The sequence below is a fragment of the Pseudochaenichthys georgianus genome, unplaced genomic scaffold (genome assembly GCF_902827115.2).
Source record: "Pseudochaenichthys georgianus unplaced genomic scaffold, fPseGeo1.2 scaffold_180_arrow_ctg1, whole genome shotgun sequence".
In the NCBI taxonomy this organism is placed as follows: Eukaryota; Metazoa; Chordata; class Actinopteri; order Perciformes; family Channichthyidae; genus Pseudochaenichthys; species Pseudochaenichthys georgianus.
Window position 1 is genome coordinate 1,058,400 of NW_027262575.1, and position 18,658 is coordinate 1,077,057.

At 41.9% G+C, this 18,658-nt stretch overlaps 1 protein-coding gene across 1 annotated transcript; it reads left to right on the forward strand.

Annotated features, from left to right (window-relative positions):
• Positions 1-391: 391 nt before the first annotated feature.
• LOC139433304 (zinc finger protein 32-like) lies at positions 392-16,614 on the forward strand. Its single transcript, XM_071202255.1, has 2 exons — positions 392-847; positions 15,352-16,614. Exons 1-2 carry the CDS (start codon positions 694-696, stop codon positions 16,344-16,346), a joined length of 1,149 nt encoding a protein of 382 aa, XP_071058356.1. The 5' UTR covers positions 392-693; the 3' UTR covers positions 16,347-16,614.
• Positions 16,615-18,658: the final 2,044 nt, after the last annotated feature.

Consider the following 18,658-nt stretch of genomic DNA (forward strand, 5'->3'; position numbering starts at 1 on the left):
TTGTGTAGACGGGCCGTAAGTTATCTGTGACAACTTAACAGTTCATTTAAAAGCTTAAAAACTGTTTATTTTGTCAGTAAAGTTTGATAAAGCTGGCGAGGCTATATCAATATCTTTTAAATACATATTTTGTGGTCAAAAAAAATAAGCTGTAACAAATTGGCAAAATTGTTTTGAGTTGATCCAACGTATCAATTTGTTAAGTCTCTCTCTCTCTCTCTCTCTCTCTCTCTCTCTCTCTCTCTCTCTTCTCTCTCTCTCTCCTCTCTCTCTCTCTCTCTCTCTCTCTCTCTCTCTCTCTCTCTCTCTCTCTCTCTAATAATAGCAGAGTGGGGTCGCCTATCCCTTTAAGAGAGAGAGAGGGGGTTGTGTGTGTCCGGAAGAGAGCGGGAGTAGCAGCGGTGATCAGTCTGTCTCCAGTTAGCTGTATAACAAAGTCCTGAGGAAACACAGCGGCCTCCCAAGGAACCGCCTGCCTGTCTGCCTCATTTCAGAGTGGGTTATTGAAGCCGAAGCCTGGTGCTTCAGTCCGGGAAGACTGCAGAGAGTCCTCCCCTGTATTCCTCCACTACGGTCTGGGAGCAGCATCTATCTCCACTGTTGCTGTAACCATGTTAATGTCCCTCTGTGGGACCAATAAAGGACTTCTGATTCTGCGGACAGACAGAAGAGAGGGGGGAGGGGCGGGTTTGAATGCGGACTTCTTCTTTTCCCGGATTTGAAGAGTCCTCTTCCTCGCAGCCCACCGTATCCCAGGATGCAAAGCGCGCCGGTGACGAGGAAACAAAGAAAATGTCGGTCCGGTCTCAGAGAGAAAGCAGAACGTCAGGAGCAGGGACGTGCACAGGTACGGGCTAATGTTGCCCGGGCAACGGCTCTTTTGAACTTTGTGGCTGACCTGCCCCTCTGGAGAGAGCGAAAGTATTTTTTTTCTGTTGTGGCCGAATAAACATGATAAGCCCACAATTAGTATTGTTGAGTCTCGCTGCGATAAAACACACCTTAGAGGCTTCTCAATACTCAAATTTCCCCTCCTCGACTCCCCTCCTCGACTCCCCTCCTCGAGACTTAGTCCCGCCCACAGGAGATGCGAGCGGAGGACCGAGGAGGGGAACCGGGGAAAGAGGAGGGGAAGCAGCAGACGTTTAAAGAAATGAGAACTCCTCTCCTCTGAGCGGTCATATTAAAGCGACGTCCGTTCATTATTACGTGGCAACAGCTGCATCAGCTGTCGAGTGTTTTGTCATATTTTATAATCTCTGTTAGATCAGCTGAACATTGTTCCCCCACATATTTACCTTGAATTCATTGAGAGTGCGGTGTAATGAGACAATAACAGGCTACAGATGCGGACACACACACAAATATATTTATATAAATATATGCAATTTAAAGTATGAGAGCACTCTCATAATAACGTAACACAATCAGAGACTGAAATGGGGAATTGAAATTACGGGCCAAAAGTTGTATTTGCAAGTATTAAAAGTAAGCAGAGGACACCAAACCAACTGAGACCCGTCTGTCCGCCGCATCTGCGCACACATTGTACCACACACACACCTACACACTGTACAGGACATACCTACACACTGTACCACACACACACACACACACACACACACACACACACACACACACACACACACACACACACACACTGTACCACACACACCTAAGCTCCTAAAGCATAATCAGGCTACAGCCGTTGTGTATTTTAGTATGTGAAGCACTAAATGTTCTTAGAAAAATATCGACTCTTTGTTTGTATATATCTACTAAACTAAAGCAAATAAAGAGAGTAGGTCTGTTATACTGAGTGATATTTATTTTACACACTGCTCTGCTTTCTGCAGGACCTCACAGCTGTTCTCACTGTAAACATCGCGTTGCGATGAGAGCAGTTTCTAAAATAATATCCAGGGGATGCATGCAGAGCTGTCATTGGCTGAGATAAGTCCGGCCGTGCGTCACGCCTCCACCGTTCCCGGAAATGCATCCGTGGAGGAGCCGTGGAGGAACCATCAGTGTATCCTCGGTTATAGCTCCTCCAGAGAGCCTCCTCGACGCTCGATCCTCGGTCCTCTGTGTGCATTTAGAGAAATGAGACGTCCTTCAAAATGGCGCGCTGAAATTCATTTCCGGGTCACTACCGGAGGACCGAGGAGTCGAGGAGTCGAGGAGGGGAAATTTGAGTATTGAGAAGCCTCTCTTGTCAGCTGTCATCTGCCCCCAGTCACGTGACTTTGTTTACAATCTGACAGCTGAAAGCAAAGGAAAGCCCTCCGAGTCTGGTTCGGCCTCATGGCTATGGTTATCATGTGCCTGTCTGGCTTTGGTGGCCAATCCTCGGGTCAATCTGTCCCCGGAAATGTCCCCGTTTTTAAATATGCTTAAATTGATTTTGAGTTTTCTCATGGCAGTTAGAGTATAGGGGACAAACCAGGGACTTTACTTCCTCTTGACACCTAAATATACTTGTTATTGTCTTTCTGTGTCTTTTCATCTGCTCCGTAAACTCCCTCTCTCTCTCTTCTTGATCGCCCTCTCTCATATACTGGAGAACACTCACCGTCCCGCTTCATTGTAGGATTTCTGCCATGTCTCTACTTTAGTTTGACAATCTCTGTTATTAAGTTATGGAATACTAAACACATAAGTAATTAGATACCTTACCGTTACTCATAATGAATGATAAGTATAATGCATATTGAACAGGTTTAATCAATTAGTGATTTTATTTAAGGCACAGCAGTTGCAATGGTCAAACTACATTAAAACAGAATTGTCCGCATTTTATCTTTAATAGTTACTAACATTAGATATGTTAATGAGATATGGACCGCAAACAATCTTTTCATTTTTTTTATAAAAAGTTCTTACGTTTTCAGGGGGGTCGGGGGCGGCCCTTTTTCTAGTTTAGAGCAATAGCCCCTCCAAATGTCTGTGCACGTCCCTGGTCAGGAGTAACTGATACATGTGAGTATCGGGTAGTGATGGCGAGATGAAGCTTTGAAGCTTTCCAGCCAATTGGTTCGCAAAAGGGTTCATCTCATGAGGCTTCATCATGGGCTTCATCTGAACACAAACCCCCTGCTGGTCAAAGTGTGTAAAACAGGCAGATTGGACATCTCAACAGTGTGCTCTATCTCATACCGAGTTCCCATTGAGTAAAGCCTTAGAATAACTCTAAACAACGAACATAAAATCATATTTTCATGTTAACAATATTGTATTTATTCCAGTTGAATGATTGTGATTGAAAAGCCTAAGGAGGCTGGTAAACTTTGCAAAGAGGGATTTATATTCCTTAATAATATTCATAAACGTAACCATGTTGTAGCCGGAGAAAGGCTAAACCATATCAAAGAATACATTTATTAACTACATTATCTCATTTAGCTGTAGCTTTTATAAACAACAACAAATACGTATTGTTCCGTCGTTGAACCAGGAACCCTGCGGTCAGGAGTCAACTGCTTTCAGGCTGAGCCACAGCACACACACTAAAGCTCCCTGACAACACTGTAAGATATGTATTCCTGTATTTATTCATGTTTTTATTCCTACATTTATTTATGCTTGTATCTATTTATACTTATGACATGTTCTGACCTCTATATGAGTGAGGGTCTGAGCTCTCTTGATTCCATCGTGTCACCGGGCCCGGGTACAGGAGGGGTGATATGGTTCTTATTATACATCCAGGTATTATGAGCGTTGTGGTTCAACGGTTCAACCGATCTGAATCGCTTCCTGAAGCAGTCACGTGGTATCGACAGGCAGCGAGGCTTCGTTTGTCATCGATGACGTCACTGGCCCAAAACGATACAAGCCTCGATACATGCTTCACAAAAAGCTTCGGGGATTACTCGACACACGCTCCGAAGCCTCGGCGCAATACGTAACATCACTAGTATCGGGTTTAACTAACTTTAATAACTGATGCATGTGAGTATCACTTTAGGGTTTATTGTAATTTCAATCAGGAGAGACTGTTTTGATGTAACAATATATATGTAAAGAGTGGTGAAGTTGGATCTTATTTCTAAAAAATTATGTATTGAAGTCAATGGAGAGAGAAAGATTATCTTTCGATCCCGTTTGAATTGTGCCACAAATTACACATATGATGTTTGTCAATTTAAAAGTTAGTTATGCGAGTCAAAAAAAAAAAATGTGTCGTAAATGTGAAGTAACACATTTATTTGTGTGAAACGCTCAATGAACTACATCTCCATAGCAGAACAACACACGTCACCAAGATGGCCGTCACTACTTTCTTGTCAACAAAACGATTGGCTACCCTCACTATCACCATGAAACACGTCCAGAAGAATGTCATGCAAAGCTGCCTGCCTTCCTTTGATTCTCTCTGAACTGCCTGGTCTTTTTAATGTTTAATGTCAACCATTTGTGCAGATAGCATGAAGTAGAACAGATCGCCGGTGCTAATGTAGCGTTAGCATTTCTCCCCCGGGCTTAAATGGTGTATTATAGAATGATCACACCAGTGTGACAGTACTCTTCAAAGGGTTCACGAAATATGACTACTACTCTTACTGTTTAACATTTTGGGTTACTTAATAATAATGAATAATTCCTTACATTTATTATAGTGCTTTTCCAGCTTTTCCACCCACAGGAGCAAGTTCAGGTGAAGTGTCTTGCCCAAGGACACAACGGCTTTACAGACGCAGCAGCGGCGGGTTTCACCCCTTGATCTGATGATCATTGCACAGCGCACTGCGCCACACCGTCCATCTTCACGCCTCGAAGTCATCGAGGCGCTTTTACAAGTACACATTGGTATTATACATGTACTGTGGACAATACCCACAGGAGCAAATCCGGGTGAAGTGTCTTGCCCAAGGACACAACAGCCTGACGCAGTGGCGGCAGGAGCGGGTTTCGAACTGGAGTTCCCCAGCACCCCCCTTGATCTGATGATCAGATGCACAGACCACTGCGCCACCCGTCCCTAAGGCTGTAATGCTAACTAACGTGATAGCTACTAGGTAGCTAACTTGATCCAGCCACTCCTGGTCCTTTCATCAGACAGGAAGCGAAAGAACGAGCATTGCTGGTGTGATAACAACCTGGTACTAAGCACATAGGCATCTTGTTAAAGTTATCTTATCTTAGCCAGTGCCATATAGATAGCTAAGATCAGTGCCATATAGATAGCTAAGATCAGCGCCATATAGATATAATCTATCTCTTAGTGGAGGAAAACAGTTATGACATCACTTACGCGACTCAGGGATTTGTAGTCTTTGTAGATCTGCAGTTTTACGGCAAACTGTGACTTTTTTGACATGGAATTTTTTTTTAAGATTGACAAACATCATATGTGTAATTCGTGGCACAATTCAAACTGGATCGAAAGATACGCTTTCTCTCTTCATTGACTAAAATAAATTATTTTTCCGAAATAAGGTCCCATGGACCGGAAGTAGATGGGCGTGACTTTGCCACTCTATTGCCGGGTATACACGGATGAATGTAATGGTGTTTGCCGATTAGACCCTGTTGTGCTGGAATATCATTAGAGGGGGGGGGGGGAGGAACCAAACCAAACCGATGAAGCCCCCCCTGGGGTCTAGACACTGGTGGTGGTGAAGGCATGAAGGGATTGATGGAGGTCTGGAGAGGACTGGTTTAAGCTTGACCCAGGATTTGGGAGGTGGAAGGGGTGAAATGACAGCTGTCGGAGGGGAGAGAGCAGATTTTAAAGGGTTAGCAATGCTCTATGATAGGCTTGTGGGAACAGAGGATAAGTGATAGGTTTAGCTGGGAGTGACACCTCCGATCACTGATTGAGAGGAGAGAGTACACTGCAACAAAATAATTTAAGAAAGTGAAAACTTTATTTTTTTTAATTCTTCGTCTAAAAAGTCAAATTATCTTGTTAAGAATGTTTTTTTTAAGAAAAGTATTCTTGCTTTGAGAAAAATATACTTACTTTTGTTTATTAAAAATGCTATCTTATATTGAGCTAGAATTAACAAGTTACAGCATTGGTTTGCATACATTTTTTCTTATTTTAAGAAATAAACCATCAAACAACTTCTCAATTTAAGAATCTGATTAGATGACATTTCATATATGTATTTATTGCCGAGAGCTGTCTATTCCCTTTTCACATTGCCATTGAGAGAACTGTGGTGTGGTATACTCACACACCAAAAAATAATATATATATATATATATAATTAATTAAATCTAGCTACTGAAAGACCGTAATGGGCCTTGAAACTAGAAAGAAATGCTTATTACAAGCAATGATTCCTGAATTATTTAAGAAATAATAACTCACAATGAGTGTTTTGGTTGAGTTGACTAAGAATGTATTTATTAAATTAAGATTTATAATTAGCAAAGAAAGCTTACAATAAGAATCATTGGCGGTCTTAAACTTCAAATGTAAATCTTAAATTAAGTTTAAAAATCAGCAAATAAAGCTTACAATAAGAATTAAGCACAGGTTCAAACTCCACTGCAGTCAGCATGTCGTTGTGTCCCTGGGAAGACACTTCACCCCAAATTGAGTATGTAAGTCGCTTTAGATAAAAGCGTCTAACAAGTAACATGTAATGTAATATAAGTTATTCTTTCTTAAATAATTCAGGAATCATTACTTGTAATAAGCATTTATTTCTAGTTTAAAGGCCCATTACGGTCTTTCAGTAGCTAGATTTTAATTATAGTTTTAAGAATTCTAGCCAAGCAAATTTGGCTCACCCCATTGGCAGATTTGTTTGTTTGATAAAGGAAAATCTGACTTCATTCAAGAATATTTTTGCCTGTTTTTGGAAGGGCTGTTTTTGCAGTGTGTAAGCTGAAAATATGTGAATGAATGACTAAAGACGGTCTTCCTGGTTGAACTTGCGCTAAGCTTCATTTGTACATTACCTACAGTGTAGATATACCAACGAAAAACTTAGGTCACAGGCTCCTCCAACAGAGCAACATGTAGGACATAGAACAAATAAAAACAGATACAAGTGTGCAAGTAAATACAAATAGAATAGAATAAAAATGGTGCACAAAGAGTATATATACAAGTAAATGGAATATTATATATTAGATCAATAATCTGTTTTGGTGATGCAGGGTTTCCCACACACAGACTATACTTGGGGGAGACGCCCAGGTATATTAACGGCCGCCCAAGTATATTTCCCGACCCATTTAGTTTTTTTGTATTCGTCCATGACCACGACGCCATCTGCGATCGATTCACTTGTGGACAATGATCCCTCGCTCTACGCCTCCCCTACCCAGTCCCGGGCTGGCCATCGGGAGGACCGGGGGATTCCCCGATGGTCTGGCCTGTTAAGTGGCCTGCCTCACACAGGGTGACTGGCTGTCCACATGATGTGGCCTGCCGACACGGCCACTGTCATACAGATCATAAATCAAAGCCCTTGATTGGTCTCTGTGTGTCATTCAAGCTCGGGATAACCTCAGCTCAGGTGAGGTAAAGGACTCTCTGAGTGTTTAGATAGTGAACTTGGTCTAAGTTCTCAGTGGGTCTCAAACAGTTTGGTCACCATTTATGTAAACGCATATTTCCATTTGAGAGGGTAGTGATTAGTAAAATATGCATGAATAAATAAATAAAAAGTTAACTAGGTGAAAAAAGGTAAGATACACTTTTAAAACTTGTTGAGAGCTAAAACTAGTCTTTGCTGCTGCCTCAAAGAGGAGCAGGGGGAGAGGAGGAGAGGCTGATTCAGGAGCACATGTCACAATCCTAATGTCATGTCACGTTTTCAGTTTAGTCCGTCTTGTTTTGGGTGTTATTTTGCTGTTCTGTTCCCACCTGTGTCTTGTTATCCTGTCGTTAGTTTCCCTGGTGTGTCTGATTGTCTAATTGTGTTCACCTGTTGCCCTTGTGTTTCTGCCTCCCCTGCCCGGCTGTTTCTTGTCTCGTGATTACCCCTCCCTGTATTTAGTCTTGTCTCTTCCTGTGTGCCCCTGTCGGTTCATTGTTTGTTTGTCCTCCCTTCACGTCATGTTTCTTGGTTGTCTCTCCGGTCTTCCTCCATGTTTCTCACGGTCAGTTTTTGTGTAGTTGTTTTCTGTTACCGTTTCAAGTTATGCCATGTTTTGTTACTCAGCTTTTAAATAAAGCTCGCTTTTGTTTCAAGACCTTTTTCCATTTTTTGTAGTCTGCTTTTGGGTCCTACCTTTTTGAACGATTCCTAACAGCACAGACACACTCACAACTATAAATGAACCAAAAATAAATTAATAAACAAGTTTCAGTGTTTGGAAATGGTACGTTATTGGTTATGGCCATGATTTTATGATTATTGAAATGTATACAGTTCTGTTTAATAAAGGTGTTTCCATCAATCTAGTCTCTTTATTTCCCCCTCAAAATGCACCAGATTGATGCATTTAACTCCAAAATTTAAAAAAATATCTTACCGGGGAGCATTCCCCCGGACCCCCTAGAGCAGGGGTCTCCAACACGTCGATCGCGAGCTACCGGTAGCTCGCGGGCAGCTTTTCAGTAGCTCACCGCTCGATTATCGATTATAGCGTAGTAACGTTGCTTCTTGATTTTTCGGCCGCGGCCGGACAATAAAGTTTTTTTATTTTAGAATTGTTTCTGTCATACGAATATAAAATTGGTCGGTGAGATCAAGGAATAGACGTGACAGCGGCACAGCGACACCACACACGGAGCAGTCTGCTTTCTCCAGCAGCAGCAGTCAGAACCAACGGCAGAATGACCCGCTCTGAATCAGGCTGCGGCTCAGAGACACACAGGGAGGGATTTGTGTTTTTGAAAAACACTCGTTATCGTCATGTCAGGTTTTTGGTGGATTTAATCAAGTCTTGGATTGCAGAGTATGACTGTCCTCTTGCTATTTTCAGTTGATAAATACGCGTGTAAAGTTTGTGAAGGCAGGAGGAAACTTCCGCGATCACCGTCTCCTCTCCGTTCCTCCAAGCCCCGCCCCCTCCTGAAAATAATGAGTGACAGGCTGACAGTGACCCGATAGAAACTTTATTATTCACTTAATCACTGAGATATAATGAAGCTAACTTAATCTCATACATTTATGGGATTCATGTAACAGTAAGACAGAGAATGTAAGTGTGCACCCACATGCTCTATTTTTGTTTTTATAATGCTGTTGTAAATACTCCTTGTCTGCTGTGTTCAGACTCAAGTCCTGTGTGTGATGCCACATTCAGGACATTCAGTGTCCTTTTTAACAGAAGACCGTTGCTAGAAGCTGCAGCTAGACTGCAGCAGTATTAGTTTTTTGTTTTTGAGGATGGGAAAATGTCACACACAGATATAGGGAGGCTAGACCTACAATTGATTAATTATGGTTTATAATTTTATGTCCACACGAAGAAGAAGAAAAGATGGCTGCACTGTTCAGTGTCAATCCTGTGGAGATGGAGGTTATAAATCTCCAAAATAATGTTCAGCTTAAGTCTCAGCAAAACTCACAACATTTCTGGAGCCTTGTATACACCCAGAAAACTCTAAGAACATTCACCAAGCAGCACTGAACCTGTCTGCTTTATGTGGCTCTGTTCTACAGACCTTTGTGAAGCAGCTTTTTCTGGCATGAATGAAATCTAAATACAGAACAAGACCGACTGATGAACATGTAAATGACTCTATTAGTGAACCTAAGTGGGTCCAGCATACACCTGTATGGTAGACTCCATGCAGCGCCAGTTATCTCACTGACTGTAAAAAAGAGTGAATGCACTTATTTTACACGTGCCATAAGATGCTTGCAAGGTGGTGATTAAGGCGATGTATTTACTATGTGGGCCATAAGAAGAAGTGAAAACATTGTAATTTGCTCTTGGACATGTATGTGAATCTTCAGTGAAGTACTTACTATGTTGTCCATATTAATATGTGAGAAATTGTCGTTTTCTTGGACCTTGATGTGAAGTTAAGATTTTAGATAAGCTTTAGGTATTGATTTCACACAAAAGTAGCTTAATTCAACTGATGAGTGCTATGTGAATAAATGTAAGCGATGCAATGCAAGTAGCTCTTGGCCACTTTCATTTTTTCAAAGTAGCTCTCAGGTGGAGAAAGGTTGGAGACCCCTGCCCTAGAGGATTTGAGGTCGACCCCCACTTAAAATCACATTGATAGCTTTCTAAATACATTTCTAAATACATTTATTTGTTTAAATAGTAACTCATTTCCATATGTTTATGTGTGGGTAGTAGATTTAAACTATAGGGCTATCACTATGGGCCCTGCCTGTACCTGTTCGCTCTGCCATCGCGTGAAGGGTCTGCTAACAAGCGACCAACAGAAAGGTTAATGTTGTTGCACGTCACCTCAACCCCGCCGCTACCACCACCCCCCCAACTATATTTCAGATCTGTGGGAAACACTGGATGGTGTTAGTGTGATGAGTCCAATTCAGGTCCACGTCAGATCCTCAGTGATGAGTCAGGTCCTCAGTGATGAGTCAACGTCAGATCCTCAGAGATGAGTAGGGTTGGGTATCGTTTGAATTTCCACGTTTCTGATTCCGATTCTACTTTTCGATTCCGGTTCTTAACGGTTCTCAATTCCGATTCTTTGAATCCTTTACCTTAGTTGGAGCAATGGCATCTATAACTTTTTGAATTAAAACAATCTACTAGCTCATTTACTGAGATGTTAGCAGGGGCAAGTGTGGAAGAAACATTCTGAGTAAACATTTCCCTAGTATTTTCAGTTAAATATCGCTTTGTGGTTACCTCTTTTTGAACATGTGTGTGAACAGAAATAGAGCTCTCAAAGAAAACACAGGAATGGTCAGAGAGCGCAACATCAGTCACCACAACCTCAGAGATATTCAGACCCTTTGAGATAATTAAGTCCAGAGTGTGCCCCTTATTGTGCGTGGGCTCCGTCACATGCTGAGTCAGTCCATAGCTATCAAGAACACAAAACAGTTCTTTAGCCCCTCTGTCCTGGGGGTTGTCAACATGGATGTTAAAATCACCAACAATGACTAGACGGTCAAAGTCAATACACACTATAGACAGCAGTTCAGTAAAGTCATCACAAAAGCTTGCACAGTATTTGGGTGGTCTATAGATATTTAGGAACGGAGCTCGAGAGGAGCATTTCAGCTGAAGGGCCACATATTCAAAAGAAGCAAAGTTCCCATACGATGTCTTCCTGCATTGAAGGGAATCATTGCACAGAATAGCAACTCCACCCCCTTTCTTATGCATTCTTTCCTGACTCATAAACTAAAGTTGGGAGGGGTTGATTCGATAAGAACATCTGCACTGTTATTTTGTTCAATCCAAGTTTCTGTTAAAAACATAAAATCCAGATTGTGCTCAGTGACAAAATCATTGATTAAAAATGTTTTTCCTGCCAGAGACCTGACATTTAATAAAGCTAGTTTAAGTTTGTTGAATACACTGTCAGTCATGTTTTTTGTAACAAGCTGTGGCTGACATGGAATCACTGCTAAATTAGATAAACTCACACAAACGTTTGAGCGCTTCCTGTTTCTAAGCTGATTCACCGCTCTTAATCTGTTACCTATCAACACAGATATCGGCAAAGGTACTGGCAGGCTTCGGAGACTGCAGATGCGGAGGGGAGGTGGTTGACGTAGGCACGGGGATGGAGATGGGGGAGATGGTGCACGTCTCTGCGGTGATTTTGGTGGGCGTTGTTGAGGAGCGGGGGTAAAGGACATGCTGCCAACCCTGCGTATCGCCTTAGTTTGGTCTTTGAACTCCAGGAAGGAATTGGTGCCAGCCCTCTGTATCTCCTTCATGTGTTCAGCGATCTCCAGGAGGGTGGGCGAGGGCGAAAGGGTGAACAGAGAGTAGAGAGAGCTGTGGGGTGAAGGAAGAGTATCCTCAGAGGTGATGGGGGGTGAAGGGCGGTGGAGACTCCTCCATTTGTCTGCCATGATCAAGACATTCCTCAGGCGGGTGCAGTGATAGATTTTCAAGGTTTTCTGAGCGATGTGTTGTGTCTTTCTCCTGTTTTGATTGCTCTTGTTGCTTGGCCTTGGCAGAGGGAACAGATTGATGACGCAGGCAGTTGAATATGTTAGAGATAAACAATTTCACTCCTGACTTGTTCAGCTAAACTCCATTTGCCTTGAAAAGATGTCTGCGGTCCCAGAAAAAGTTTAAATTGTCAATAAAATGCACAGAATGGTCAGTACAGACAGGTGAAAGCCAGGTGTTCAGTGCAAACAATCTGCTGAATCTTTCCACTCCTCTTCTGACTGGCGGTAGAGGGCCACTGATGAACACCTCTGCATTTAGAGAGCTGGCAGTTTCCAACAAACATTTAAAGTATTTTTTCAGCACTTCTGACTGTTGTTTCACAACATCATCTGTTCCAATGTGCAGAACCACATTCTTCACAGTCTGATGTTCAGCCCCAATATGCAGGATCTTCTCAGCCAAGTCAGAGACCATATCCTTGGGAAAACAGAGTACTTTGGTGTTGTTCTTACTACACAGACTTTTGACATCTCTTACAGCAGAGTCACCCACAATCAGAGTTTCAGGCCCGGTCGTTAGCTTTCCCCCTAGCCTTTTACTTTTGGAGTAGCTATTGGTCCTTGGTCCTGTGTGAAGAGGACAGGTTATCCAGGTCATCAGAAAGAGATCTCCGGTTCTGGGTCAGTGGAGCGTATCTGTTCTGGATTGGCACACTCATGGTTTAGGAGGATTGTTTGTAGTTCTCCCTTTAGCAGCTGTCCACTTCTGTTTCCTAGTAGGGGTTGAAGATGCCCTCTTCCTGGGTGAAAACAATGCAGACCAGCCGGTCACATCACAGGTTTCAGAGCGCTGGGCTCTGCCTGTTGTTCGTCCTCCCAAATCCCATGGAAATGATTTACTCTTCGGCTTTGCACCCAGAGAGTTCGAGGGAGGACTACCAGGACTACTAGTTCTGGCTGCAGTTCTGGATGCATCCTTGTTGTTGGTTCAGCTCTGGTTCTCTGTCTGTTCGATGGAGAAGGAGGAGTCTCCTAGTCTTGTTTTCTGACCCTACCGCCTGAATGTCGCAGCAGAAATGGTCTAGTGGTTATTTGAGTTACTGTTGCCTTTCTACCATCGGACATTTTTCAGAAAAAAAGTCAGAATTTGAGAAAATTGGTCAGAATTTTTTATTTTAGGAAAAAGTCAAAATGTTGAGGTTATCTGAAAAATTCAGCATTTTAGAAAAAGTCAGGATTTTGACAAACAAGTTATGAGATATGCGAAAAAAAGTCTGAATGTTGATGTTTTTTGAAAAAGTGAAGATTTTGACAGAAAAAAGTAAGTATTTCAATGAAAAGTCAAAATGTGTAGGTTTTCTGAAAAGGCCAGATTGTATAGATTTATGAAAAATTCAGAATTTTACAAAGTCAGAATTTTGAGAAAAAAAGTCAGAATGTTTTGATTTGAAGAAAATCAAAATTCTGAGGTTTTCTGAAATATTCAGCATTTTAGATAAAGTCAGAATTTTGAGAAAAGCCAGAAATGTGAGAGATTTCCAGATAAGGTCAGCATTTTGAGTAACAAAGTCAGAGTTTTGAGAAACAAAGTCAGACTGTTGAGATTTTCTGAAAAATTCTGACTTTGGAGAAAAAAGTTTTCCGGAAAAAAGTCAGGATTCTGAGAAACAAAGTCAGAGATGTTTAAACGGTTTAAACACAATGAGAAAATGCGTTAGCATTCGCGCTAGCATTTGCGTTAGCATTCGCGCTAGCATTAGCATACACGGTAGCGTTAGCATACATGCTAGCGTTAGCATACATGCTAGCGTTAGCCATACATGCTAGCGTTAGCCATACTAGCCTGCATGCTTATTGCACAGATATTATTAGCTATATTGACCTTGTTTACACTTAGTGCTCCTATGTGTTAATATGTGTATGTTACACTTGCATGTATGAGATAATTAAGTGCCTTGTAACTTATTTTTGTATAGTTTCACTCCGTTTGAATGTCAGTGGACTGCAAATAAGTCAATACAGGAGCATGGCTGCTCATTCCCTGGCTCTCAAAAGAGTTTGGCTGGCTGGTTAATCTATGTTCACACTGAGACAGTACAACACATAGAGAGAACAGTACACCTATTGTATAAGTACATACAAGCAGGTCACTGTTTTTATTAAAACGTACAGGCTGCATTATGTGTTCTCAGCCTTGGAGAAACTTGACATGTTTTGGGATGTGTGTCTGAACCTCTCTTCAGTGGTTAATTAATAAAAACAGATATTTCAACGTGTGCCTACTTTGTTCATGTACTGTTGAGGTTAATTCCAGTAGTTGTGTGCTATAATGTATTTACAAAGTGTTAAGAGGAGGCAACTTTAGAATAGGGAACATGTTCAGGTCAATTAGAGTCAAACTAATAGCTTATTGGTTATGAACAAGACTTCACTTTACAATAGGGAACATATTCTTAGATATAAATACCTAATTTTGAATTATTTAGACACAATTAACACTTATAGTTTCATGTGTTGTTACATAAGAATAGATCATATTTGTTGAGTGTTATTATGGTAGAATTAATATTCTTGTGGTACTACTGCCTTATTAGGCCCATATTGAGCAGAGCATATTAAGACCAAAACTCATGTACAACAACTTCCTTACTTGCAATAAATAAGCACTAATTAGAGGGTTATTGAGGAATAACTCAACTAATGGCTTATTACTTGTAGAATATGGTCATGTAGAATAAGGCATTAATAAGTGTTCTATAATGACTAATAAAGAGCCAATATACTGCTAATAAGCAACTAGTTGATGGTTAATTTGTGTACCTTAATATAAAGTGTTACCACATTTTCTGAGATGCTGAATTTTGGCTTTCATTAGCTGTAAACCGCAATCATCGAGATTAAAACGCTGGAAATAATCCCTTTGTGTCTGATGAATATATATGATGTATAAATTTAAACTTTATAAATTGAATTACTGATATTAACTCACTTTTCCATGATATTCAATTTATTGAGATGCACCTGTATGAATCCAAGCACAGGGTTAGTGAGGCGGAGAGAGATGCTAAACGACTACTCTGAGAAACTCCAACACCAGTTCTCAGCTAACGACTCTGCAGACAGGTCACAAACTATAAGGCTAAGGCCTCACACTCCATGAACGGCCGACGCCTTGCTCAGCGTCAGTGAAACTACGTTTTAGATCAGCTCGAGTACTAACTCACCTGTTGTCCTGAAACTCTCCAGGGCATCTGGTAAAGCATTTAAAATAAGGAATGGATAAGGGCTTCAAAGTTAAAGAAGTGTTAATCGTGGTAAGATTTTAAATCCTAATACTCTCCAGTTTCTCTGAATATGTGTTTCCTGTTTCCTGCAGACGTCCAGCAGCTGGTGGTGGTTAAAGAAGAGGTTCCCCCTGAGCAGCAGGAGTGGAGCTCCAGTCTGCACCAGGAGAACTCAGAGCCCCCCCCACACATTAAAGAGGAACAGGAGGAACTCTGGATCAGTCAGGAGGGAGAGCAGCTTCAAGGGCTGGAGGAGGCAGATATCACCAAGTCCACATTCATTCCTGTCCCTGTGAAGAGTGAAGATGATGAAGAGAAACCTCAGTCCTCTCAGCTTCATCAAATACAAACTGAACACCTGGAAACAGAAGCTGATCGAGAGGACTGTCGAGGACCAGAAACAGCCAGGAACTCAGATCCAGAGAGACATTTACAACCTGAGACTGAGGACAACCCTGGAGACTCTTCTGAACCTGACACTGAAGACAGTGCTGATTGGAAGAAGACCAGAGAACCAGGTTCAAACTCTCAGGAAAATACTCAACACCCTGTCAGTGATTCAAGACATAGTGCCGGAGAGAAAACATTTGGCTGCTCTTTGTGTGAGAAAACGTTTAAACAGAGAGGAAATGTAAATCGGCACATGAGAATCCACACAGGAGAGAGAAAATTTGGGTGCTCAGTTTGTAAGAAATATTTTTCACAGAGAGGACATTTAAAGACACACATGAGACTCCACACAGGAGAGAAAATATTTGGCTGCTCAGTCTGTGAGAAAGCTTTTACACAGAGAAGAGATTTAAAGATACACATGAGAATCCACACAAGATGGAAACCATTCATCTGCACAATTTGTAAGAAATCTTTTGCAGAGAGAGGAGATTTAAAGAAACACATGAGAATCCACACCGGAGAGAAACCATACAGCTGCAGTATTTGTGACAAAAGATATACCTGGAGTAGTCAGGTCAAAAGCCATAAGTGTGTTGGTCGTCAGTCCCCACAGCTTCATCAAACTCAAACTGAGGAGAACAGAGAGGCAGAGCCTCCAGCCAGAAGCTCAGCTGAACACCTGGAAACAAGCTGATGGAGAGGACTGTGGAGCATTGGTTCTCAAATTGGGGTACACGGACCCCTAGGGGTACGTTGTAGTACTGCAGGGATTACGTGAGATTTATTGTATGTTAATGAAAAAAAAGTAATGCATTTAAACAAACTACTAATAGTAACTACTTCATTCAAAAGTTTACAGTAATTCTGGATAATAAAATGGGAAAAATAAACAGGGTGCTCTCTTTTCCTCTCTCTCTCCTGACAGCCCGTCAGTCTCCTGCAGTTCGCTGAACCTGTAATAAGCCGACAGTAAAGAATAAATATATGTATAACTAGTTTAGCTAGTTCCAGAGTAGATAAACTAGCTAAGTGTGTTAGGTCTAACTCTTAGTCTATTTTTGCTCCGCTCGACGGTGCGTCACAGCGGCGGAGCTGTGATCATGCAGAGCTGCGTGTTTTCCGTCAGCAGCAGCTGATCTGATCTCTGATCTCTCTCTCGCGTCCGGTTATACTTCACTCGCGTTTATGTCCAAATCTATCAGATCTTGCTAGTTCTAGTTAATGACTGCCTGCTTATCAAAGGACCTAAACAATAAGCCTTGCTTGGCAATGGCGTGTGGCCGCAAAGTATAGCGCAGCATAGAGTGCCACAATCATAAATCTATCGATTACATTTATGATTCGAAAATTATAAAAGTAGGGTAGACATGTGGAGATTATCCGACTGAACAAAACGTGATCCGTCTCTTAAATGTGTGTCAAGCACAGACCTTATTTTGGGCTATTTTCCAAAATTCTATGGAGAAATCCAATTGCTTTTTTGTCGAAGGAACCCATGCGCAGCTTACTTCCGGGTTTTAGGACGCGTCACTGTGGCACTCTATTATGCATATGTTTATATGAGGGGTCAAAATCCCATAAAATGCTCATATATTTGTTTCTCTTCATTCCCCATGCCTCAAAATAAATAAATAAATATACCAATTGTAGGAAAAGTAACGAAGTTTGAGCAGTGTGGGTATTATATTTACAGAGTTACACATATTTCAAAACGCAAAGTGTAATAACTGCAGTTTGCCTCATGATCCTCAGTGAAGCACAAGCCCATGTTTCTCACTAAATTGTAAGTACAACTTATTAAATAGATCAGTTCAATGTCGTCTTAGTGTTATTATGTTGGAATTGGTTTGCCATGAATTTAGTGATGGATTGTAAACATTTGAAATTTAGCATTTAAGTGTTTCTCAGTTACAAGGTTGTTGTTTTAATGACTCAGACACTGATGGTGCAGCGCTGTACTCTCCCTCTTTCTATAGGCTTTTCTTCCCTAACACATTGTGTCTGCGCTGATCAGGGGGTACTAGGCTGAATTTCTTTTTCAAAGGGGGTACATTATTGAAAAAAGTTTGAGGACCAGAAACAGCTAGGAACTCAAACCCAGAGAGACATTTACAACCAGAGACTGAGGACAACCCTGGAGACACTTCAGAACCTGACACTGAAGACGGTGATTATTGTTGGGTTTAAACTATTTGCGTTAGTCCCAGTAAGTGTGTATAAAGGCCCCTACACACCAAACTGACACCAAAGAACATGTCCAGATGGACCCAATTGTTGTGTCGTCTCACGTCTCCTGCGTCTTGGCCAAACAGTCGCCCTGTGTGTGTGTGTGTGTGTGTGTGTGTGTGTGTGTGTGTGTGTGTGTGTGTGTGTGTGTGTGTGTGTGTGTATATATATATATATATATATTAGGGCTGTCAAGTTAATGCGTTAACGCAAAAAAAAATTAACGCCACTAATTATTTTAACGCGATTAACGCATGTGTATTTTTTTTCCTCGGCCGCCCCGTAGTTTCAGTGCGCATCGAGTTTAAAATACCATCTACAAGCTGATGCTGCTGACAGCCCCGCTCCTGCCGCCCGCTTGTGGCAGACCACACTTCCACGCTCCCCGGCAGACACCGACTGGCCATCGGGAGGACCGGGAGGGTGTGTGTTTGTGTGGCACGAGCGAGCGAGAGAGAGACCTTACGTGCATTGTTGTTGTTAGCATCTAGTGCTAGCTAGCTGCGCTAACGGATAGAAGGAGCTGTTTCAATGAAAACAGAGGAGCGACATTTTGCCACAACTGCGCCGAGCACTTGACTTTATGCAGGCAGCCAGACAGTGGGACATTGTACGAAAAGTCAGCACACTCAGCTCGGCTAGTGTGCAACATGATTGCAGCATCCAGGCAGCTCCCGTTCGAGCATGCCTTGAGTTGCCCATAGCTCCAACGATCCATCACACGCACGCACGCACGCGCGCGCACACACACACACACACACACACACACACACACACACA

Bases quoted from the DNA above. Each gene is read 5' to 3' on its own strand.
- LOC139433304 (XM_071202255.1), top strand. From the start codon at position 694: ATGCGGACTTCTTCTTTTCCCGGATTTGAAGAGTCCTCTTCCTCGCAG. The intron at 848-15,351 runs GTACGGGCTAAT...TGTTTCCTGCAG, and splicing joins AGGAGCAGGGACGTGCACAG to ACGTCCAGCAGCTGGTGGTG.